Raw genomic sequence first — 25,385 nt, 5'->3', positions numbered from 1 at the left:
GTTGCTTTATTTTGATTTTCTTGGATGTATTCGTACACGTATTGTATGAAATACCCGTTTTCAACAAAAAAAAAAAAAAAAAAAAAAAAAAAAAAAAGGCCTGGAGGCTGGATCTGGATCTGCGACGGCAAACGGTGTGCCGCCTTGAGACGGTCCGCCCGCTTCCTCTGTCCTCATTCCATCGCCACGTAGGTCGTTAATCCAGCCCTCGCAGCGATATACGAAGTTCCTAACAAAACCAGCAGGTCTTCCCAAGAACTATCGCTCGCCCCTAACTTCCGCCGGAATCAAAGTCTCTTGCTCCCCTTTCTTCCATGGTAGCAGCAATGGAGGAGGAGGGAGCCTGGCCGTCGGAGCTAGCTCCGATGCTTGAAGCCGCTCCCGATTTCACCTCATATCCGGGTATCCAAATCCTCCTTGGTTCGCTCTTCTCCTCTCTTGTCAGCCAATCCCTATTTGCAGGATTGCAGAACGATGCGTCGGCAAAGCAGTTCCTCGATCGTTGCTCCCTTACCGTTCTCTTTGGGTATCTCTCTCTCTGATAAATTAGAACTGAGTTTCTCTAATTTGGCGACGAAGTGAGGGTTCTTGATCTGTAGAACACAGAAAGAAAAGTAATCCGGAAATCTTAATTAGGCGAATATGCTTCTAAAATATTGTCGGGTGGGGTTTTGTGATTGCAGTCATGGTTTATTTTTGTTTCCTTTTCTTATTATTTCAACAAATCTCTTACTTGCCGCACACGCACATGCGCAGGGACACGCACAAGCTTCGGGATTAGCCTGGATCTGTGCACAAGCTTTGGGATTAGCCTGGATCGCCAAGCTTTCGGGCATTTCATATGAAGGGTAAACTGGTCGGGTTGAGAGTTACTGGAAAAATTAATTAAACAGTCCTTGTTGATCCTAGCAGTGCTGCAAATTTGTGGCCTCTTTGAATATTCTTGCAGGAATTGGGCCTGTTGGTTCGTTAGAAGAAAAAAGATGCACAGAGGTCTTTTTTTTCTTCTTTTTTCTTCCCACATGATTCAGGTTGAGGTGTATTAGATTGATACGGATTATGCTCAAACGGACTTCCCAGTCCACGAATCCAGTAGGAAATTTAACCCAAATCCTGCTGGATTATCCAAATAAAACCCTTAGTAAATTAAATCTTGGACCTCTTGCTTCAAGTACAATAATGACTTAATGAATCCAATCCTCTTGTCATTTTCTTATCCAGTGTCCATCTTTTTCCCATCAATATTTATTCTGCTTATTTCTTTTGGTGACTGGGGCAAGAGATAAGCAGTCCATGTAAATTCAAAAATTTCATTTATATCATATCATAATCCATATTCCTTCGGCCATAATAGAATTGCAAATTTTTGGAGTCTGTTTTGTGAATTGGTCTTTGTTTTAAATTCCTATGTAGGGCTATGTCAATACACATATGACTTATGAATAAGGAAAACTTTATAACTTGCGGAAATAAATTAATAAATTTCTTGTTCTTGTTATTGTTCTTCTTCTTGTTCTTCTTTAAACAACAGATTGGAAATAACCTACTATTGTATACGTTGTCACTTACCAATGATGATCTTGACATAATGTGCTTGTATAACTACATTCTTGCTGCAATGAACAAGTGATTGCATATGTTTATGCACATCAAATACATGGAACATTCTATGGCTGTTCAGCAATTAAATCATGAATAAAGGTATATTATGCAATTTGACTCTAATAGCACTCTATACACCTATTTGTGATTTATTCTGAGCATAATCTTAGTTGGATGCACTAGCTTAATTAAAACTTCGGGAACATCATTGAGAGGTTTTTCATCCTCTTTTTCATGGTTTTCATGATTGTAGTTATTCTTATTCTTGATTGTCATGCTCAAGGATGGTTCCTACAAGCTTCTAAAACCATGGAATCTTCACTGTCATAAGGAACGTTTAGCAATGCTCATTTATGGAGAGGTAGAATTTTGTTATATTTCATGGAATCTCTTTTGTATTTTACTTAAGACATATAACGTATCTCTTAAGGATCATCTTTAAGATAAATAAACGATCTTACAACCCTTTTCTTTTCTTTTTTTTAACAAACTAAGAGCTGTAACCAGAGAAGATGATGAAAGATGGTATTGTTACCTCATTGTTGTTGAGATGAACTATCTACAAATCCAATTTTTCCTTTTTGAGGAGTGTGAGGATTGTTAGAATGTTATGAGCAGCTTCAAGTTTAAACAATGTTGGAAGTGCATTGTGCAGATTTTGTACCAAACTGATTATGCTTCATCTCCTGCATCATTCAATCCCTCACCTCTATCTTGTCCAATGAAAACCTGATGTTTCATGATTTCATGATCAACTGAATTAGGACCAGTCCTACCTATGATATTGTTAGTGGGCTTCACTTTTAAGGAATTCTAGAGTGTGACAAATTTTTTGTGAATTTTGTGAAGTACAAATGGTCTGAGAGTGACAAAATTCTACTATAATGCAGTCGTAAGACTTTTAATAGTTTTTTGCTTATTAACTTCCTATTTTTTTATTGTTAACAAGCCAAAAGTCACATCTCTTCATATCCAGAACCAAGTCTAGTTTGAAGTACTTATTCCATCCAACCTTGTATTTTTGTCAGGTCTCTTATCTTCTACAGAATGCTGAAGATAATTTGGCTGCTATCCAGATTATTGCTGGGTATAATATTGATCCACTTGTGATGAACTGCTAACTTGAAGGCTACTCCATTCTTCCCTTATTTCAGCCTTTTTTTCTTGTTTGAATTAGTATTTCTTTTTATGTTGAAATTTGTTTATAGAATCCTATGATCTCAGGCTTGTAGTTTGGCCTTAATCTGAACATAAAAGAACTGGACATTTGGTCCTACAACTTGAAAACCCATGCGTATGTGGATTTTTTTTGGTGCATGCTAGTGCTTTTTTCCAGCTCTTTTTTTCTTGTATACCATAATGATCCTCTTTTTTTATGCTAATCATATTTGCTAAAATAAGGATTTTTTTTTTCTTGGGTACCACATTTTGTTACTTTAGATGAAGTGAATTCTGGGAGGACACTTGTAGTTAATTGGACATGGAAGTATAGATTTCTATCAGGGAATGCAAACAGAAATTAGGCCATCTCAAGATGCATCTGCCTTTTTATTTACTAAGAAGATGCGACAGCATTTCAAATGTTTTTAATTATATGAGCAACATAAAGATATGCTTTAAAATTGGAACTGCATTTATGGTATTCCTATTTCTTCACAAATGGTGGTTATGCTGGTTGTATTCGCATCTGTGAGCTGCATGTGGCTGTCTCAGATCAGTGCAACTTTTGGCTTGCAGTGATTCCGTACATGCTTTTATTAGCAGCAGCCATTGCTTCTGAAGCTAATTTCCCTTGCAGTGATTCCGTACATGCTTTTGGCCATTGCATTCTAGTAATCATACTGCATTATCTTGAATATTCTCTGTTTATGATTATTCAATGCAAGTGATATTAGCATAAACCATAAATTCCCTTGTTTGCACAAGCTAATGGAGAACAGGATATCTAAATAAGCTGTGACATGCCTGTAGAGCAAAATGGTAGCATTCTCTGGTGGCTGCATTGTTTTTCTTTGCATGTCCTGTCCTTGTGAGAATTATTAGAAGAAAACCTCTGAACTTGGAGAATTTCAAGCCCATTGAGATGCAGTGCATGGGATGCTAAATGTAACTATTAAGAAAATCTGGGAACATTTTAACAATGAAGATGCTTGGATCGATACATTTTCTTCAGCTCTTAAAGTGAGTGAAGATCCAGTGACTAATTGAGAATGAACTATGAATAGTAATATGTAATTCCTTGCAGCAATTTATCTTCTTATTTCTTAACTTATCCAACATCCATCTATGTTAATTAATGTGCTACATGTTGTGCCCCTTAGCTGATATCAAAGAGAGGACGTCATAATGGAAATGATGTTGTCTGCTTTTTTCCTTGGAAGTTACTAGCTCCACAATTTTCCAAGTTTCAATTCCATTTGCTCTTTTTTTTAATATGTTCAAATAGTTACAATACTTTGAGGAATTTATGCAATATATATTCTGCAAAGTGCAAACTATTCTTGTCATGCTTAAATATTCTTCTGAATACATGTGAATGAGTGTCACAGGCAGGGATTCGAATTTTTGCTCTCCTAGAAAAACTTTTTCACTCTTTCTAGCTCTGTTGCATCAACAGTTTACAACTCAAACCTGCCGAACTTATTTGAGATAGAAGTCAATCACAGACATGAAATGCCGACAACCTTGAGTGCTCTGTAGCTTTTATAAGAGGTAAAAACAATATGCACATTTTATTTTGTTCTCTCCTAAGAGTGAAGCTGAATGGTTGGGCCTCATTAGCCTTATTCCTGATTGCCATAATTTCTGCGGTTATAGGTGTGTCTGTAAAACTGCTCGCTGGATTAAGATGGGCCCGGGCAACTTTTAGTATGCACAAAAGTGGCACCTCGAAGCAATTTCCAAGATGTTCTCGTCCATTGAAATTAAGTTCAAGCCACGAGCTTGACTGCTCAAGATGGGGCCTGCAGGAGCTGATGAAAACCTAGGGTCAGCTGAAGCTATTGGTGCGCCAGTCCGGAATATTCTGCGACCCACTCGCCCAGAGGTCCACCAGGGAGGGTAAAGAGAACAATTCTGCTAAATGCTGCCACACAAACTGTTCTTTGCATGGTTTTAAATAATGATGTTAGAATCGCTAGATTATGGTTTCAGACATCCTCTGCTGTCTTATTGAGGTAAATGATATGAAATAATATAACAGCTATTATTTTTTATTATTTTTTGTTTTCTATTATTTTTATTGTATTTCAGATAAAATAATATTTTTTGAAATTACAACTTCTTTACCTAAAAACTCTCAAGAGATGGTTGTGTGGTATAAAAATAATATTAATTTACCTATTAAAAAAAGTTTTTTTTTGCATAAATACTTTTCTAAAAATTCAAATTTATATGAATACCTTTTTAAAATTTATATTTATTTTTGTACTCTCATTAAACATTATTTTTGCACAAATGCCACTAATATAATGGTTCTTCTAGCACCATTAATAAAAGCTATATTTATTTTAATTAAAAATAAAAATAAATTTTGAAATTAATTTTTTATCCTCTATCTTGATTGTCTTATAAATGTTTTTTACACATCTACCCATTAAAGATATTTTAGTTATTTTAATTTGAAACCGTTAATTGTTTAACGATGTTAGATGGCGTAGGTACACGTGAAAAGAATAAGAATAAAAAAGGGTAGAATAGCAAAACAACTGTTTTATGAGGATATATATGAAAATATTCATTTTGGGAGGGTATTAATACAAAATTCGATATTTAGAAATGTATTTATACAAAAAAAAAATTCTTAAAAAAAAAAAAAGATAATATGAAAATGTTATATTTCATCATTCTTGTTATAGCATTGAAGTAGCACCCATTATTTCTGCAATTATTTTAACATTAAAATGTAAAATCTTTTGAGATAAATAATGGGCAATATAACCATTATAATAATTAATTATAGCTTCAGTGGGTATCTTGAAATAGGATACTAAATATATTCCGGTAATATATAAATATATTAAATCTTATAATGATTAGTTTTAGCTAAATATAGTATTTTTATATGCTAATATTTTACTTCTTGTAGATTATACTAAGTTTTATATTTTTAACTCCCAACACCAATAACTTTTGTTTTGTAATGGATTTGACGTACAGCAATCGCAAATTTTTTAAATATAATAAAGCACTGTCACGGATGTGTGACGCCTGCTCTGGCCCAGCTGGCTGATGGCTGCCTCTTCTTCTTTCTGTATGTTTAAAGCGTCACGCGTAGCTCCGATTCATAAGGCTCAGGGCTGGCTGAGTGCACGCCACCGTACCACGGCAGGAGCGGTGGGAAAAAATAATACGAAAAGCTCCCATAGAAGATATTATACGGATTCTTAGATCTCCTCCACGTAATCCAGGAGATAGATAAACGGCTGCGATTAAAGGAGGCGAAGCTTCCGTTCGATTTCGATCAACTGGGGAGCGGATCGCGCGTATCTAAAACGAGATCCACCGCTGTCTTAGAATTCGGTACGGTCTGAACAAAATCGATCGAAGGACGGCTGTGATGCGTCGATCAAAACGTTGTAATCGTATCGTTTATCGCTTTCCCTTTCGCCTCTCGGCATTCTCTACGCCTCCTGCTCTTACCAAGCTCGAGTTTCGTTTCTTTCCTAAACCCTACTTTTCTCGTCGATTCGGTCTCTATAGAAGCAATCGACTCTTTGGGGTTTGCTTCAAATCTTTGACTGTTCTTGGGCTTTTGATGAACCTGGTGATTTTTTCCTATATTACTAGTTCATTTTCGCTGATTTCTTTTTTTGAGATCATGAGCTTTGAATCAAATCTTTGATTATTTTTGGGTGATGATAAGCCCTAGGTTCTCTTTTTTATGTTATTCGTTTATGTGTTCTGCTCTCTTGTTTTGAGTCTATGGTTTCCGTTATGCACTCAAACCAAGAATGTGTGATGGCACACATTCATATTCTTTTCAGTTCCTATTGGCTCAAGTTTGTCCGATCTTTTAGAGTATACCTAATATTCTCTATCTTCTCTATGATCATGCTACCCTTTTGATCGCTTAAGAGTTGCTTAGGCCTTTGATTGGACTATGTTAATTTCCTGGGACTTGAGTATGTGGTCTTGTAGAATTCAAAGTTCTAAGAAATCACAATCTGTATTCTTGTATGCGCAGTCGCATGAACAATAAACAGATGAACAAGCAATCTGAATATTCCTTATATTTTTTATAGGTGTTAAAATTTTTATTGGATAAAATGCTTCGCTCCCCTTTTCCTCGTATCATTTCCATGATAAACACACTAAGGAGATCAGTATGTATTCCTTGTGTTGCATTTCTTCTTCTGCTCACTTATAGGTTAGAAAAGGCAACTTTATGATAATACTGAAAAGGCAACTTTGTGATAAGTTGGATATTTAATGCAGGGAATTCTTGAGTTATAATGAGCATGCAATTAAATTTGTAGGTCATGACATAAGGGATCGTCTATAGAAATATAAGTACTAGGCTCAATGATAGAAATGTGGATTAATGCTCAGTTCAAAAGTTGTGGTAATTTGATATCATAGAAGTTTAGTCAAATATGTGTGTTTAATGACTCTGTATAGTGGATTTAGTTTCTATCTGGGTGTCATTTATTAAATATAATCTTCAAGTAAGGAAAGAAGGATAATGGTTACATCAAGTGTAAATTTGTCCCAAAACATCGTATGGATGCGCCCTGAGTGGGAAGGAAATCAATCATGTCAAAAATAAAAGCTGAAGGAGGAAGTCTAGTACATTGAGCCATTAATGGAGGGAAAGCAATATGGGATCAATCAGGGGAAGATGAGAAAAAATCAGTTTTTTTTGGTGGTGGTGGTGGTGGTCGGGTGGGGTGGGTGGGGGAGGGTATATCAGTAAGGAATGCACATATGATGAATACTGATGGCAGAGTGTTGTTATATGGACATACTTTATGATAATGGGACAAACTAAATAATAGAAGGCTTGGGAAAAGGAGGCAAAAAAGCCAGACTTGTTATTCAACTTGAGAAGTGTATGAGAATGTCAATGAATTAGCTACAATAAGAGATTGGGAAAAGTTAGCTCAGAAATAACCCATATGTAATGCATCAAGAGAGAATAGTGTGTTTTTGATGGGAGGATTTTAAGATCGAAGAGGATCGCAAGTGTTATTAGACCAAACATTTGATAAAATTCTAGGCCAACTGGATTACTTGGTGGATTTGAAGCGGTTATGAAGTTATCCATGAATATGTGGACTTTGTGGTGATTTTTTTTTTGTTTCTAGATATGATTTTGTTGGCTTGTGTGATTTCTCTGTTATGCACATATTCAATCTCTGGTACTAGATAGAATTGTAGGCCCAAGCGATCGATTTCATTATTGCTTGATGATAAAATATCATCATTGTCTTTTTTTTTTAATTCTTTATTTTCTTCCTTCCTTTCTTTCATTGAAGCTAGCTGAAGTTTAGATGCAGCTTGCAATGCTCTTGCAGTCACAGAAGGTTCATATGTTTTGCCTTCCGGCCCTTTGCTCTCTTTGTTGAATAACTTAATGAGCTTGAGAACTTGATTTCATTGTGCACAGTTTTTGAAACTTTGATGAGATTAGTTTGAATTATTTTCTTATTATCATTGTTAACCTTGCATTGCCATCTTTTCTTTGTTAACTGAAGTTAAAAATTCTTCATGATCCTCAGTCATGTGTTTATACCTCTTTTACTTTGTATTTCTATATATGTGCACTTTGATTCTTGAATGCTTTTAGATTAGTACAATTGTGCAAATGAACAGAGATGATGACAATTAACCATTATAATATCTCTTTATGTAACTGTAATATGTTTAATTCAAATTACCATTGACAATAAACACTGTATAAACTTATTTCTTGGTTTTGTAAGGTGCATACAATTGAAGTGGTAAATCTTCATTAAGAGACACTGACAGGGCAATGACACCACCTTCTGAGAATATTTTGGCATTAAACAACTTGTATCATGAAGAAGGTGAAAAATGCCAAGTTTCTGATGAGTAAGTTCTGTCACGTATGTGTGATAACTGCTAAGTTTGATCTGGTTGCATTATCATCTTCTTGTGATTTTTATAGAGGTTGTTACTGCATCCTTTTTTGAATAGGCTAACTTTGTTTTTTTTGCTAAATATAGTGCAGAAGTGAAGAAAAAAACCCAAAGAAACATTGGCTGGGGCCTTCGCCAGTTCAGTATGCTAGGTTGGCAAGAAATGATTTATTATAATCAATCTTTACTAGCAGTTTTGCCAACAATTCAGTTTTCATAGTATCTATAAGGATTTATGAATATGCTTATGTTCATATCTTTTCCCATCATCCGATAATTGCATATTTAGATTGTCAAAAAGATTAAAAAAATGTTTCTGATAAATGGAATGCTTGCGAGAAATATTTCTAATGCCCATGATAATCTGCTATATAGTATAGGCATTTTCTGTTCTTATACTTTGTGTCAATTGAGTAGTTCCTCTTCTCCTCCATGTTCAATTTTTTTAATGAAATCATTACAATGTGCTCCTTCTCAAGTTATAACTTGTAAATTGGTTGTCTTTTAGTTTGTAAGAAGGTCGAGGCGAAGGGAAGAACAACATATAATGAGGTGAAGCCCACTAACTCCAATTGTTTTCACACACATGCATAGATGCACATATATGCACAAGCACACATACACATGCATATATTTGGTCTTTCTACACCTTGGTTAGAACTGATATACGTACATGTAAACATGCATCCATGTAAATACACATATATATTATCTGGACATGATCTGGTCTTTTCACACCTCGGTTAAAACTGATACACATATACGAATACATGCATCCATGTAAATACATGTATATAGGTGGACATGAAAGTGTTGTGAACACAAATCTATATTTCTTTTGTTGAGACATTGAAGTGAAAAGCCTAGTGCCTCCATTTTTATGATTTTTGAGCACAACATATTTCTCTTACGAGGAATTTGATTTTACCAATAGTGAGATTGATTATGCATGAGGTTATGGGTATTGCATGCATGGAAAATATTTTTTGTAAGTTTACCAGTAACATTTTTTCGTTTATAATAATGTGGTAAAGGAGATAGTTTTGATCAAAACCAGATGTATTATATAAAGAGAAAAATCCCTTCTTGAAGTCAAATAAGAAATTTCTTTAGGGGGAAAGAAACATGCATCTGAAATCATGTTAGCAGTTCATTTTGAATGTTAAAGCAAAGGCTAGAGATCTTACCAATGTTCTCTTATATTGTGGTAGAAACTAAGGGCTAAAAAATATAGGGAGTAGAATATCGTGTATATTGAAGACCATGTAACATAATTGTGTTTTTTTTCAAAAAAAGTGTTACAAAATATTTTGATATATTTGTACATCTTTCAGAAAGTGTGGCCCTAAACATCGCCGAATGGAGGAAAAGGATTCCTATAGCTGACCCCAACTAGTTTGGGACTAGGGCTTAGTTGAGTTGAGCAAAGTATAAAATATCTTGGGATACATGTTTTGCATAAGATTATACTCCAAACAAGGCTTTCATAACATTTTTGGCATAAAAATATTGAGAATTTGACACCATCTACAAAGTGTTCAGCATTATATTGTAGACATGTCAGCAATGGTCCAGGTGGAGCAGAGAAGCATACTTTCTATCAATATCTTTTAACTCACATATAAGCACTTCTTGCTCTGTTAGTTGTTCAAATGATGCATTTTAACAAATCTTTCAAATTAAGTAGGGGAAATGGCTTTTAGCTGAAGGCCCTGGATAGCTGCTTATCTAAACCAATAGATAATATTTTTTCCATATCAACAATTTACTATCAGTGGTATGTTACCTTGCATGAATTGAACTTCCTATTTCTTTTCTTCTTCTTTTTCATGATCGTGTTCAGCTTTTGAGTAATGTAGTTCGACCTATTGTTTACTTGAACTAATTGGCTATTGTTTTTCAGGTTGCTGATGAAATTATAGCAGAATTGGCACCATTGCAGAAAAGTGCTAGTTCATATGTGGTTGGTTTTATACTCTTGATTTTTATTTTTTGGTCTTTGTCTTGAGCACACACACAAAAAGCACGCATGTATGATAAGATACCAGAAAGTAATATGGTCATGTTGTGTCTATATCAGCAGTTTGAAGAGAAAAATATTCGGCGGAGGGTGTATGATGCATTTAATGTTCTCATGGCAATTGATGCCATTGTGAAAGACAAAAAGGAGATCAGGTGGGTAGGGTGGTCTTGTACGAAAAGTGCAGAACTAAAAAGAGTGAAGGTAAGTTTTGTTCAAATTAATAAAATGAAAGTTGCATAATATAGGTTTCTTTTGAGTAGTTCATAATTTTAGATGATTCTTGGTGATAAATTTGAATCCTCGGCCATGTGAGTATCAGATAGACTTTGTTGAATATGTTCTTTTTTGAAGGAAGTACACATGAATCTAATGAACAGCATCCAGAGAAAAGCAAGATTCTTAAAAGAACTTGAAGACCAAGTAAGTTTTGTCTGTCATTTCATTACCAACGTACCAACTTCAGTGATTTATAGAATTTTCGTTAGTTCTAGATTTGATGTAAAAGCAAGATTTAACAGGATATATGTCCCTTAGTTTTGCATTTAGCTGATATTTAGTATTTTCTGTTCTTCAAGTTTGTAGATCACCAAAATCTCATGTTGCGAAACCAACGGTTGCATAAGTCAGCAAATTTGTCTTCTCAAGGCGTTGCTCTGCCATTTTTGTTGGTCCGAGTATGTTTCTACTTTGTAGTTTATGTATACTACAAGTATGATAAATGAAGTCTTGTGAGATGGTTTTTTTTTTATTATCTTTTGTTGCTAAGTCATTATATTGTTCTTCTGTGCATGTTTCTCATTAAAGTTTATATGGTTTTACATGATGGAGTGACTAATTCGTTATATATAATACATGTTACTTCTGAATTTTATCTAAAAAATTCTTACTCTTATTATCATTATTATTTTTTACATTGGTCTTTTTAGGGTTGCAATTGAATTTATAGGTCCACGTCCATCCCAACCAAAAATTTGTGATCCAAAAGAGTTTTGGATCGTAGGATTTAGACCAGGTCTAGAGTCCAACTTTAGAAGGTCAGGTAGAATTCACTTTGGGATGGACTTTCTTTCAGGTAGACCTCAATTTCAGATCTATATATTATCCAGTCTAATTGGGTCAGATCCATAGTTGCCAGATTTGCACCTGATCCTATTGGAGGTTCGGGTGTTGGTTTGCAACCTATAGGCAAACTATGGTAAGGATATGGATCAGGTAAAGTTAGGATCTTTCATTTCACATGTAAATGTTCTTGCTATCTGTTAGTTTAATGCTTTAAATATGACGCGACACCTTTGGAGACATTTACCTTGCTGTTTCACCTGCTTCGTGACTCTCTGGTTCTCCCACTTCCATCTACAATTATTTGCTCCATTTTTCATCATGACTAACCATACATTGCAACCTGCCATTTGATCAGATGCCAAACCTAGATCCATAAGATTACCCGACATGCAAATTTTTTCACATATTGTGTGCTACACTTTTTCTTTCCTTTCAAACTTTGGTTTCCCAAGTGTTATTCGTCGGGGCCTCTCTTTTATTTATTTTCAGCTGGTATATGCATGATCATTAGTTTTCTGCGCGATTGTTAGTTTTCAGTTTTATCTAACCTTCTTTTTTACCATTTGCTGGTCTTGTGGGGAACAGACGAGTCCCAAGGCTACGGTTGAGATCGAGATCTCGGAAGATCAACAATTTGTGAAATTTGACTTCAATGGGTACCAATATCGTTTGCTCTAAATTTAATGATTAATTAGTTCAAATAGTTTTCTGCAACTAAGATGAGTAGTGCATTTCTCTATTCCTCCTGTGCTGATGCTGCATTTTTCTTGTTTCCAGAACGCCATTCAACTCACATGATGGGGCTGCCATCCTCAAGGAAATGAGATGCTCCCGAGCACTAGAAACTGAGAATGCCACCAGAGGTTCCATGGATGGTTCAAATTCAATCGCCGATCTAAGTGGCAAATAACTGGAGACAGCTTCTGTCTCATGGAAGTTATGAACTTGTGGCAGCTGACATGGACATAGGACGTAGGCTCATCAAATTGACATGGTGACTAACAGATTGGATGGTTGAGGCAGTCGGTCATTGTTCAGTTTGTACATATTATCTCCCCTTTTTTGGTACTTTGAAAGATCTTGGAAACACTTTCAGGTCACAGAAAGGGCATTTGGCTTTGGTGGTGTTAATTCGTATTCTGTCCACGTCATGGTTAATATATGATTCTTGTCCACGTCATGGTTAAAATTGATATTATTATATCAATTTAGATATCTGATGGGAGTTTTTGATTGGTCATTATTAAAGTTTATTGCTTTTAATGTGTGATTGAAGTCTACTATTTATTATAATTCGCTTCAGTATTATATAGTATTTACAGAATAATTTAAAAAAAATTTAAAAAAATATCATGTGCCCTAGTAGTAGGGTTTCTATTAGTAATGTGAGTATTAATGATGAGAGTTTTTTAAGCTTAGCTTGCAGAGTTCTTCGTATAGAATTTTTCATTCATTGTATGGTTGAGTTTTTATTGGTAACGTGTAGATTAATGATCGAGAGTTTTGTGTTAAAATTTGGTTATTAAAACATTTTATTTTTATAATTTATTATATTTTTATACTATATATTTTTTTTAAAAAAATAGCTGATTAAAAATAAAAAAATTCCGTATATTATGCAGGTTATAGTATATATTTAAATGGAGAGTTAGTTTCAATCTTTATTCACCATACTGCCATCATTAAAATTTATTATTTATTATACAACAAATATTCATGGTGCTAGTATTAATGTATTGTCATAAACAATGTGAAACTTAGGCAATATTTGGCAAGGATAAATGGGAGATATCCTTTTAAATGGACGTTATCCTGTTAAACATCTTAAAAACAGAACAGGCTTGTTCAGATTGGTGCAAAAAGGAAGAAAGAGAAGGAATATTTATGTTTTATAATTTTGACAGAATAATGTTATCTTATGATAAAATTTAAATCATCATGAAAGACCGATTAGGCTACCCTCGTGAAAGCCGTCCGTTTAAATACAAGGCACGTCCCTTCAAAACTTGCACGAAGTCGTAACATGGGAAATCACGGAGATATGTTAAATGGATCAGCAGGAACACCAGAACCAAACCTCTCAGAAAGCTTACTATTTACGTTTATCCCCCCACCGCTTTCGGAAAGATTCCCATTCCGCCCGCTCGATCGCTCTCCAATGGCGGGCCTCAACGCCCTCAACCGCCCCTCGGCGACGGCCTCCGCCGGCCCGCCAGGCCTCGCCTTGAGGCTCGTCCTCCTTCTCACCGCCCTCCCCCTCTTACTCTCCACCTTTGCCTTCGTCCTCCAGTGGCGCGGCGGCACCGACGACCTGGCCTCGCGGTGGCCCGCCGAGTCTCGGAAGTTCCCCGGAATGGATAACAGCCCCCTCGGCTCGTCCATCTCGTCGTCGACGTCCGGGCGCGTGTCGTCGTCTTCCTCCGATTGCGTGGAGATCCTCGGCCGGAGCTCGTCTCCTTCCTTCCCTTATTATCGCGGCTGGAAGTTCAGTTTCGATTTGGATTCGCATCCAAAGGTGAAGTTTATTGCGTTTTCTACGAAGTTTTATAGGGTTTCTGCTTGATTTGGTGGAATAATTTGGTGGGTGGGGACAGATATGGGAATATTGGAATTAGGGATCTGGACGCTAATATGAAGCATTTAGAGATAGTCTGTATGTTTTACTTGGAGGTTCCTGTTGGCTTGGTATTTTTTTTTTCTGATTGTAATATTTGGTATCTACATTTTATCCCATGCTATTTGCTGTTCACCCCATTTTGATTGCTTTAAAATGTGATTGACTTTAAATCATTTTTTTTGATTCGGCATGATTTATCTATTGGATGATGCCCATGTCCTCATCCGTTTTGGTATTAGGCTTGATATTTCAGATTTCCTCTATCTTTTTGTGAAAAGAATGATTTAGTTATGTGCACATGCGACTAAATTTGATTTCGTAGTACCATTTTCAGTGTATTCTTTGGGTACGGGACTAAGGATAAACTATTTATGCCTCTAAGGATGGTTAAATATGCAGATAAGTATTGTATCGACCACTTCAGCCAGTTTGGAGCAAATTCTGCCATGGCTGTTTTACCACAAGGTCATTGGTGTCACACAATTCCTTCTATTTGTTGAAGGAAAGGCTGCAAAATCTCATTCTTCGGCAGTCCTTGAATCCATTCCTGTACGTTAATTAATTTCTCCTCTCTTTGCAATTCATCTGAGTAGATTCTCATGTACTCAACAGTTTACTGTGCATTAACTTGTGAAATATACTTTCAGTTTTATTGCTTTTTAGCACCATAGTCTACTTAGATTTGAGTTCTGGGGTTGGCAGGGGGTCAAAGTTATACACAGAACTAAAGATCTCGAGGAGAAACAAGCGCAAAGGTTAGCTTATTCCACTTCTTTCTACAGTTCTACACCATACGTGGATGTGCCGAGCCAAAAGACGATTTCAAATATGTACTGGTTTTTTGATGTCCATATCATCACATTTGACTTCAATGGTGTAGATTGTAGTACTGTTCCGGCATCCAGCCAGTGCAACATGCACCATAGGCTTTGGACTGGGACCTGAATCCTTGTTTCTGCCACGGGATTTTTTCATACTCAGCTTGCAATGATGAGTACCATAGTTTTAGATGAAATTGAAACATAGTTGACCCTGATGGATTATCTTGAATTTGGAAATAAAATTGCTTTAATGTGGTACATGTATGTGACCGTGTGTTGATATGAAAATCTTCCTATCAAGGTGATCATTTATTGCAATAACATAGTTATAATAAAACTTTTGCTCTACTGTTCATTCTTTTGCTTTAGTGGCTGAAGTTTTTTCCTAAAAGCTTCCACCATTGAAGAAATCTTGGATATCCAGAATTACTTTATGTTAGACGTATATAATCTGTGGAATACTTGTAGAGTATCTACTATCATGAATTCGCTTATTCCAGCTAAAGTTTTTGTTTCCCCTACAGCCGTATCTGGAATGAGACATGGCTGGCAGGTTTCTTCTACAAGCCCTGCAATTATGAACTATTTGTGAAGCAGTCACTAAATATGGAGATGGCTATTGTTATGGCACGGGTATGACTTATTCTGCTACTTCTGTCACATCAAGGAGTTCTTTAATTGCATAGCAGACAATTGTTAATCGTGTCTTATCATAAATGTGTATTGTCATGCAACTTGCTTATAGTATCGAATTCTAGGTTTTCTATTATGGTCGATATATTCTACTATGGCTTCCATTGTCATTGATGAATTCATATGCAATATGGACTTATACTGCCCCTTGTTTTCTAAAGGAATCTGGCATGGATTGGATAATACATCTTGACACTGATGAGCTAATGCATCCTGCTGATGCTCGAGAATACTCTTTAAGGCAGTTGCTGTTGGATGTCCCTAGTGATGTTGATATGGTTATCTTTCCAAATTATGTAAGTTGGACTATTGCCTATTAGATTTAACAATGATTATATGTTGCATACATGTAACCCTTTTTCTTTCCAGGAAAGTTGCATCGAGCGAGATGATATAAAAGATCCCTTCAGCGAGGTAAATAGTGTTCCATTCTTTCTTTATACTCTAAACTTAACACTGCTGATTGCTAATATGATTATGATTTACTATATTTGTAGAAGTTAAATTTATTATCTCACCTTTTATCTCACTTGTAGGTTGCCATAAAAAGAACTGTTTATCTGGTTTTCCATGCATGCATGTGATACAAATGGGCAATCAGTTCTCTTAGGGTTTTTTTTTTTTTTTGTTCCTATTACATTGCCTTTCGTCTAAAATTGGTCCTGATTCTTGATTATTACTTTGATGCAAACTTTCGTACAGTCAATTTGACATTCCAAATTTGCAAATATTGTAGAGGTAATGGCATTGAGATTCACTAGAAAATATTTTGATCTACAGATAAAATTTTTTTTATGTCAAAACTTGAATTCATGACTTTGCAGATCCTACTTATTTCAACAGTCCGCTTAATCATAGCTGCTTTGCACGTGCATAGTATTATATAATGACTTCATGTTGGTTATTCAACTTTGTCAAGCAGGATTTACTATCTCTATGCTACATTTGTATCCTAAGAAGAACGTCGACAAGCTTCCATTCATAGCTTTATTTCTTATCATTTATAATTTTAACTTATGGTCTACATATAAAAGGTGGTCATAGCATATCTCCCTCATAGATGATAGAAGTTGGTAGATAATTTGTTGAAATGCCTATTGGTTTCATAATCTTTCAGTTTAACTAGTTTTGCTTATTGCAGTTTGATTCATTCATTGATTAAAATTTATTTTAGGGCCTTCTGGCTCATATCCCAATACCCTGTTAACAAGAACTCAAGTTCTAAGAACTTTACGGCATAACATTTTCTTCTCAAAAATATCTGAAAAATACATCTTATCTCCTTTGCCTGTCAATTATATGAGAAAAATGCATGCTAATGTAATTGGCCTTTAATTACTTTGTCAGCAACTTTACATGTAATGCTGTAATATAAGCCTAGATGAATTAGGTAGTAATATTTATAATCTGTCTGGCTTGACCTATTGTTGACATTTAGGTGAGCTTTTAGTAGCACCTGATTTTGACAAACTAACTTTATAAATGAAGTGAAACTTTCGTTTTTGATATCATTTTCTCAATTCGTTGTCAAATGAAAACTTAAGAAGAATTCATTAGATCTGTTGCAACCTTACCTGTGTATTCTGTTGCTGTCAATAGGTATCCATGTTTAAGAAGAACTATGACCATCTACCAAAGGATACATATTTTGGTATGTACAAGGAGGCAACACGTGGCAACCCCAATTATTTCCTTACTTATGGAAATGGCAAATCGGCTGCACGAATTCAAGATCATCTTCGTCCTAATGGTGCGCATAGATGGCACAATTATATGAAGATCCCAAAGTAAGATGGATTGCTTTTATTCTGGTGCTTTCTGGACATATATGTGTGGCCTGATTCTTAGGGTTGTGATCTTTTATAATGTATACTTCCATCCTGATGCTTTTGCAGAAGTACTTTTGCTTTGTTATGACAAGGACAATATTTCACTTGGTTTATGGCTTTGTTAGATACTTCAAGCAGTGTTCCTTATATGAGGTCTCTATCTCATTTTTTTTTAAGGGAGGTTAAACTGGATGAGGCTGCGGTTCTACATTTCACATATACCAAATTTTCAGACTTGACCTCCCGGCGTGATCGGTGTGGCTGCAAACCAACAAAGGATGATGTCAAAAGATGCTTTATGTTGGAATTTGACAGAGCCGTGAGTGTCCACAAATCAAACTTCTACACCACTATTGCATTTACTTTTAACATATGTTAACAAACACCAGTCTTGGTTACCATTTTTGTTCTCTGTTTTTCTCTCTTTTGAGATATTATGTTTTCAAAGAGAATTAGGATTATAGCCATAGGAAGTTGCATTTCTATGTACCAATAGTTTCCAATACATGTACTGCATGTCTGGTGGCACTAGTGACATGACCAATGCTATACATGGGATGGGCATATGCCTCCAACCACAGAGGTATGCCTCTTAATGTGCATGGTGTAAAACACACAAGCATGCAAAAGCTGCCACATGGAGACATACAAACATCATTCATTTATTCTTCTATACAATGCCAATAGTTGTGAGTCCAGCATATTTGATGCTAGTGTCGTTACATGGATGCCACAAAAAAAGTTGTTTTAGTCCCAAAAAACTACCATAGTTCGATACCAGATAGACTCTGCCCATCTGTTAGTGGGAAAAGTTATTTTCTATTTTTGCAACAAATTGCCATGATATGATTGAGTTCTATATTTACTGCTTTTCACAGGTTACTATCAAAATGAATTTAACATTTTGTTGCATGCTAGATATGCAGCGCATGTTATTTTCTATAGAAACCTTCCACATTCATAAACCTAGCTACATTATTGTTTAGAATCTAGGCCCTTTGTAAGTTGCTCTGATTTGTGTGCTGTTCAATGCTGAACCAATTGTATCAATTTGCATGTCAAAAAAATACACATGGTCTTATCAACCTAGGAGTGACCTAAATACAAGGGTCTGTTGGGTATGCTTACAATTGATATTTTCGGTGCTTGCTTCTTATCTAATTTAAATTTCATAGTATTGTTAAAAAGAACTGGCTAGAGTACTAATTATGCAAAACAATATGAAGCATCAAGTTGTATTTAATGAAATGCTCTTACCGTATGCAAACATGATGATTTGGTGTAATACCTGACCATCATACTGGAAGACCAGGTGCATTTTTCTAATTGTGACCAAGCTGGATTTATATCATCAGAGATGTACTTAGATGTAATTAAAATTGAAGAATGATCTCTAGCTGTATAGGAATGTCAGTTATCACTGCTTAGTGGACAATATATGGTTTAGAAAATCTCTTTAGATAAGTCTGTGTCCTTACTGATCTCTTCATATTTGTAATTAGTCCATCTAGAGGCATCATGGTATACTTGTTTTGTATGATGTTCATTAATGCGACTAGAGCATGGTTGAATGATGGATGAATAAAACTAAAATGGACCTATGAAAATTTGATTTTGCATGGAAATAAGGCTCTATCAGATTGAGGAAGAGAATGGATTTGGACTGAAGGGTCTGGACCAAGAGAAAGACTTGAGAAACTGATGGAAATTGGAAAAAAAGCTTTTGCTGATGAAACTGATGGGTCCCATGTCAGTGATATGGGAAAGATGGTGAATTGTGTCTGGCTGCTTACAAAAGATAGCATTAACTTCAAATTCTTTTGATTTTTGTATAGTATGACGTACTCTAATTTGTCATTCATGCTCTCATGGTTTTTCCTGGCTCATATAGCTTGACAACAGATGATCTGAAATCCCTAATTTGAACTTGGCTAAGCTATTGTAACACCATTTTACGTACAAGTAATTTACATTCAGTTGTATAATCAATATTTGGTCTCTTAAATTATTGCATAATTAAAGCTCCTTTCTGGAACCATTTATTTAGCAGCTTCTAGGTGTTTTGCGTTCATATTTGTCGGGAAGAAGGAAACTTATACTTCAGTTTCCTAAAAGCATTCTGTTGCAGTTTTGCTTTTGCTTCATTCATTTTGTTGGGTTGAGCTTTAACGGTGAACGAAATGATCATGCTGGTGAATAATATCTGATATGCACCTGCATTTTAATAATAGAACGTGTGTGAATCTGCTCGATTTTTTATGGCTAGAAAATAAAAGCCACTTTCAGCTTGAAGAGATTTAATATTTTTAAACATAAGATTTTCTTTTCTGTGATATTTATTTCTCTCCATATATGCACTGCAGGCCTTCATTATTGCGTCGACTGCCACTGAAGAGGAAATGCTGCGTTGGTAATCTTCTCAACTCTCATTGATTATATTTCCTTACATATTTAAAAAAAAATGCTAGATGATTTGCTATTGTCTGGATTATTAGTATAGCAATAACCTATCATTTCTTAGCATTTGTTAGTTGCCTGTAAAAGCATGAACCCTGTTGGATTACAGAGGAAGAGAATTCTAATAGTGCTTGCTATTTTGAGTGCCATCTGCACGGTGGACTTTTGTTTAACACAATACACAATGTGTAAATTTCTTTCAGTTGGTAGTCTGAGATTTGCTTCTTGTTTGCATTCTTTACCTATTTGGAAATATCTGCCCTGCATGTGGCATGAGTTGATAGCTTTCTTTAGTAAATGTGCATGCGTGTGTGCATTCAAACCATTGGTCAATAGAATATGAATATATTATTTTTCAATGTTCTCAATTTTTCCTTCTCAGGTACAATGAACATGTTGTGTGGACGGATAAACAATTAAATCTAAAGCTTCTCAAGAAGGGTGTCTTGACACGTGTATATGCACCAATGGTAACCTCAACTCGTTGTTTTCAGATTGATGATGAAAAATTATAAAAATTAGACATTTTTTATGCTTTCGCCTGTTACTGCTCGCTGATTAGTCAATTTTTGTCCCATCTTTAGGCCATTATTCAAGGTTTGAGGGAGTCTGGCGTTTTCAGCTCTGCAATTGCATCTGCACAAACACTCTCCAAAGAGAAATTTTTGTCCTCCATGGAAGGCATCCAAAACAAAAACTCTTCGGCACTTCCCAAGTTGAGCACTGCTGCATCCAAAAACATGACGAGAGGAGCCGGTGGTAAAGAATCTTATGCAGCAGCAAGGAAGATTTTGGAGACTGCTGTCTTCACTGAGAATGCGATTCCACCAATATCGCCGCCAGGCTTGGATGATATCTAAAATAAAACATGCTGATCTTCCATTCTGCACTGCTTCTCTGAGTTCAAATAATTCTAGAATACAACATTCCGGGTACCAGTTAACTGCAGCAAAGGAATGGAATAGAAGCAACCTGTCTGAGACACCATGAATCACCCATTCAAATGGCGGTTTTTCTTCCCGATCATTTCATCCAAGCGCTGGTTTTCAATTTTGACATGTTTTTTTTTTCATGGATTTGAAAGATGTTAGATGGAACATTTTCCCCTTGGGAATCTATATGCATGATTTGTTTGCATGGTATTCCCATTATTATTTCATTCTGTTCTAGAAAATTTGTATAGAAACTGATAGGGGCTCTTGTTGTAAATTTATACTAATCCACGGCTCTATGCTATACCAAAGGCTTATGAATTTTTTCCCCATTTGGAGTGGTAATGTTCATATGTCTATTGTGAAAGCCATGAATGTTCTTTTCAAAGTTGGATGATGGAGTAGCTGTTGGAGCTTATGTTTTGTTATTCTGGGATTTTTGTTAGTACCCAATTACACAACAGAAGTAGAGGTGTTATTTTCACTATTATCAATTGAATACTAAAAGGTATTTGATCTGTATCTGACCATATCATCCATGTGAGGGTGCTCTTTCACCCTTGTTCAATTAAGTTTAAATTAAAAAATCAGATCGCTTTGTTTGCCCTACCCTGTCGGTACTCAGCTTGTAACTATGATCGAGCATTTATCCTTTTTATTTATCAACATAACATATTCCAACTAGTACTTCTACTCAGAAGCCATGTCAGAAAAATTGCAAGACAAGACAAACGGTTTTGAAATCTGGAGGGTTCTGAGAGCAGTTCAGACTTCAGAGGCATAGGTTCAACACGGGGAATGTTTTTTCTAGTCGTTAAATAGCTCTATTACTCTTGCGATTGGTATCGGCAATTTCTCGTTCGTGAGGTTAAAATCGATTTCCTTCATGTTACTTCAAAATTAATCCAAGGTTTAAATTCAATCTTTATTTATATTTATTTATTTATTTATCGAGAGTCAAAATTCAGGTACACATCTCAAACAATCGTGTTTTATAACATTGCATTCTTTTATTAAATTTTTGACTGATAATAGTAATAATAATTATTTAACTATAAAATAATTTTATAACCGTTTCATTTTAATAATTTATACAAAAATATAGTTCTTTACATTAGAAATTATATAAATTCTCAACAAAACTAATACAAGCGAGATAATAGGATTATTTTCCACTTAATATAGCATGTATTGAACCTATCAGTCCAAGATTTAATATTGTTATAGATATTTGATAATTTGAAAATATATGTAACTGATGATTTTTGTTTTTTGAAAAATATAATCTGGGTACTCGTTGTGCTGTTTCAGCGCCCAGGTTTGCCGTTGCCCCCACCCTCTGGTCATCTCAAGGTGAGCTTTGATGGTAGCGTGGCGTTGGAGGGGAGGTCCGGAGGGGTTGGATTTATCATCAAAGATCACCTTGGGCGTCTGGTTGCTGCGGGTGGCCAGTGTATGCTAGGACTCATAGTAGTGGGAGCTGAGCTGCGGGCAGCTTGGGAGGGTGTATCCTATGCGAGGCGAGTGCTAGGCGGGTGCACCTCGAGGGGGATTCATCCATAGTTATCGATTGGATTCAGGGTATGGACAGGTATGGTGATGGTCATTCTCTTATTCGTGAGATCCGTAGGCTGGCTTTGGAGATGGACGATTTTGAGGCAGTACATATATTCTGAGAGGCGAACAGAGCAGCAGACTGGGTCGCCTCTTACGTTGCACGGCATTCAGGGAAGATCTGCTGGACTTTCACTGTAGAGCTCCCGCCTCCATTGTATTTTTTGCTTTCTCCTGATCTGGCAGGATGTACTTACGTTAGAGTTATATGAAATTGCGGTTTTCACAAAAATAAATAAATAAAAATAAATATAATAATAATTTATATTTATAAGGTATACATGAGGAAGAAAATCTTCACCTTCTATTCCGGAGAAGTCTCCATCATACGGACACGTAGCAATCCAACTTCTTTTCTTTTGATTAAAAGGCAGGCAGGCTACGCGACGCGTCATCTCTCCGATTGCGATCGCCACCATTCTTTCGGTCTCTCGTTCTCTTCCTTATCCGTCCCCACGATATCATGTTCCTACCGCTTCCGCGGAAAGCAAAGAGAAAAAAATTTATACGACAACATAGATCGCCAACACGAACGGCAGATGTAACGTTAGCATAGAAATCATTGTTATTGAGGTGATCATGTATTTTCTACGGACGTAATCATGTCTCCATCTTCGTACCGTCGGCGACTTTTGGCTCCCCACGTCCCGCTCTCCGTTAATTTATCGCCATAAAGACATCGATCTCAATCTGTTAGACCGTTTAGCTGCGATCTTGTGAACACAGAACACGTAGAACGGTAGAATTCTTATGAGTTAAAAAGCAGGCACACCTCACGTACACGTGTCATCCGATCATTTGTTAAGCAGAAATACATCAGGTCTCTCCCTTTCCAACCGATGGCAGCGTTTGGGGCTATCCTGTTATTTTAATAAATAGAGAGGGATTTCATGGAACAGCGTGGCTAGTCGGCAAGAACCGCCTTCATCTTTCCACACTCGCCCAGTCTTCTTGATACCGACAGATCTCTCTCTCTCTCTCTCTCTCTCTCTCTCTCTTTCTCTCTCTCGTCGTGGTGGTGGTGGTGGTGGTGGTGGTGGGGGATTTGAGAAGACTGGGGAATGGAGACCCCTCTGATCACCGAGGCGAGCAGCAGCGGTGCCGTCGACCGCGGCGGCAGCGACGGCGGCTACCAGAGATCGAAGCCGTATCACCGGAGGTCCGACGCCATAGCTTACGGCACGCGGTATCAGAAGGCCGCGGCTCTCGTTGATCTGGTCGGTATAATCTTCTCTGACTTCTTGTTTATATCCTCTTTATTTTCCGCCGATAATTGATGCATTCCGTGGTTATCGAACCTGATTTCTTGGAGTCAGATACGTTATTTTGTTGTTGGTAATGTTGGAATTGTAGTAGATGTAGTAAAAATGCGATTTAGGGTCTTTGTGTTGAATGTGATGCGTGGATGTATCTTGAATCGTTTCTTGGTATCGATCTTCGATGCCTTTGTGCAGGATTAGTGGTAATTCTGATGTTCTTGAAATCAGCATTAGCTTGATGCGTTGTTATGATCTTGCCAACCACTGGTTATCTTTTGTTATGCGTATCACTACTGTAATCACTGACATGATGGTCGCGATCGATTCAATTCTTGATGAAGAATGCGTTTGGATCAGTGCCTGGGAGAAACGTTTTTGAAGTTTCAACGTTCTTGGAGTTTCTTCTTTAGGCATTAAGGTTTGCAAGTTAGTTGGTGTACAGATGATAAGATATAGATGTGGGATATCGCTCAATCCTTTCTAAAAGCATGTCAAATGATAATTAAGGATTCAACTGGATCTCAAATAAATTTTTGCGAACTCAAACGAGAAAAAAAATTTTTGTCAAGGAAAAAAAAGAAAAAAATAAAGAGCAATTTGTCAAGCTACATGGAGCATTGTTGAAAACTCAAGACTTCTTGGTCATAGATGTCCCAGATCTTGTTAAGGATCTATTATAATGAGATGTTATGGAAGAAGTTGCCATTCTGAAGTTAAAAAATAGAGGGAAAAATGGAGGTTCTTTATCTACAGAGAGGCTGATCTGTGATGTTTTGCATGCTAACACATTTAGGGGGCCAAGGAACTCTGGATAAAACTAGAAAGTTTGAGAAGGTGAAAACAATGGCAGGGGAGAGGAAGGTGAAATCAATGTCAAATGCTCTAGAATACGATAGTGAAGGATGCAAACTGGATCAACCTGGATTGAACATTAAGCTAGTTGGGAACCGCATCATCAGGTGAATTGTTTTAAATGACAGATTGCCAACAAATTATTCAACAGAGTTTTCTTCTTTTCCATACCAGAACTTTCCTTTTGTAAGAGAATTTTATTTGGTATTCAATTAGTTTTCTTGTGTTTTGCCACTATTTACTAAGGCATAAACCTGAATCTATGATTCCTCAACTTCATGGCTCATCCTTCTTACTGCATCAATTATATTTTAAAAACATGGAAATATTGTGATGAAGATCATAGGTTGTGAATGGTGCATTTGTATTGGGGCAAGGATCTATGCTCAGACAAATCTTCAAATAAAATATATTGATAAATGACATCTTTTTGGTTCTGTATTATTGGAGCTTTATTGGCGAGACATAAACAACAGATCCCCCATATTGTAAGTTTGTCATTGGACCCACAACTACACTGTCCA

The 25,385-nt window shown here is 36.2% G+C and overlaps 3 protein-coding genes across 52 annotated transcripts in view; all 3 read left to right on the top strand.

Annotated features, from left to right (window-relative positions):
• The first annotated feature begins 175 nt into the window (after positions 1 to 175).
• LOC103709504 (transcription factor-like protein DPB) lies at positions 176 to 13,062 on the top strand. 21 transcript variants are annotated; one of them, XM_089925535.1, is made up of 14 exons: positions 386 to 526; positions 757 to 848; positions 2,631 to 2,689; positions 4,220 to 4,314; positions 4,420 to 4,662; positions 8,526 to 8,655; positions 8,790 to 8,854; positions 9,211 to 9,254; positions 10,606 to 10,665; positions 10,786 to 10,926; positions 11,077 to 11,145; positions 11,301 to 11,399; positions 12,373 to 12,443; positions 12,565 to 13,062. In XM_089925535.1, exons 6-14 carry the CDS (start codon positions 8,576 to 8,578, stop codon positions 12,695 to 12,697), a joined length of 762 nt encoding a protein of 253 aa, XP_089781661.1. In that variant the 5' UTR covers positions 386 to 526; positions 757 to 848; positions 2,631 to 2,689; positions 4,220 to 4,314; positions 4,420 to 4,662; positions 8,526 to 8,575; the 3' UTR covers positions 12,698 to 13,062. The 21 variants fall into 21 exon arrangements, with proteins under 21 accessions (XP_089781665.1, XP_089781660.1, XP_088560956.2 ...); XM_089925540.1 differs by lacking the exon at positions 11,301 to 11,399 and having other exon boundaries at positions 10,783 to 10,926; XM_089925539.1 differs by lacking the exons at positions 757 to 848; positions 2,631 to 2,689 and having other exon boundaries at positions 176 to 526; positions 8,795 to 8,854; positions 10,783 to 10,926.
• A 656-nt stretch (positions 13,063 to 13,718) lies between these two features.
• Positions 13,719 to 21,468, top strand: LOC103709503 (glycosyltransferase-like At2g41451). The gene is made up of 11 exons (XM_008794882.6): positions 13,719 to 14,302; positions 14,804 to 14,953; positions 15,107 to 15,159; positions 15,750 to 15,858; positions 16,080 to 16,214; positions 16,288 to 16,332; positions 17,518 to 17,705; positions 17,925 to 18,066; positions 20,111 to 20,157; positions 20,587 to 20,674; positions 20,789 to 21,468. The coding sequence occupies exons 1-11, from the start codon at positions 13,811 to 13,813 to the stop codon at positions 21,062 to 21,064; spliced, it is 1,725 nt and encodes a 574-aa protein (XP_008793104.5). The 5' UTR covers positions 13,719 to 13,810; the 3' UTR covers positions 21,065 to 21,468.
• A 2,021-nt stretch (positions 21,469 to 23,489) lies between these two features.
• Positions 23,490 to 25,385, top strand: part of TPC1 (two-pore channel 1) — a 49,650-nt gene continuing 47,754 nt past the window's right edge. For 13 of the 30 annotated variants that reach the window (XR_015968989.2, XR_015968988.2, XM_088704828.2 and 10 more), the window contains exon 1: positions 23,651 to 23,967. Coding sequence is in view for 23 of the 30 variants with exons in the window: in XM_088704828.2 (XP_088560954.2) it covers positions 23,812 to 23,967 (156 nt within the window). In the remaining 7 variants the exon portion in view is untranslated. Of the gene's footprint in view, positions 23,968 to 25,385 lie in introns of all 30 variants that reach the window. The other 17 variants (XR_015968986.2, XR_015968987.2, XR_016396532.1 and 14 more) reach the window with 6 other exon arrangements.

The sequence above is a fragment of the Phoenix dactylifera genome, chromosome 9 (assembly GCF_051530095.1).
Source record: "Phoenix dactylifera cultivar Ajwa chromosome 9, Ajwa_hap1_PhDact_Kaust_v1.1, whole genome shotgun sequence".
NCBI classification, from domain to species: Eukaryota; Viridiplantae; Streptophyta; class Magnoliopsida; order Arecales; family Arecaceae; genus Phoenix; species Phoenix dactylifera.
The sequence above is the reverse complement of the archived record's forward strand: the minus strand, read 5'-3'. Positions and strand labels throughout refer to the sequence as shown.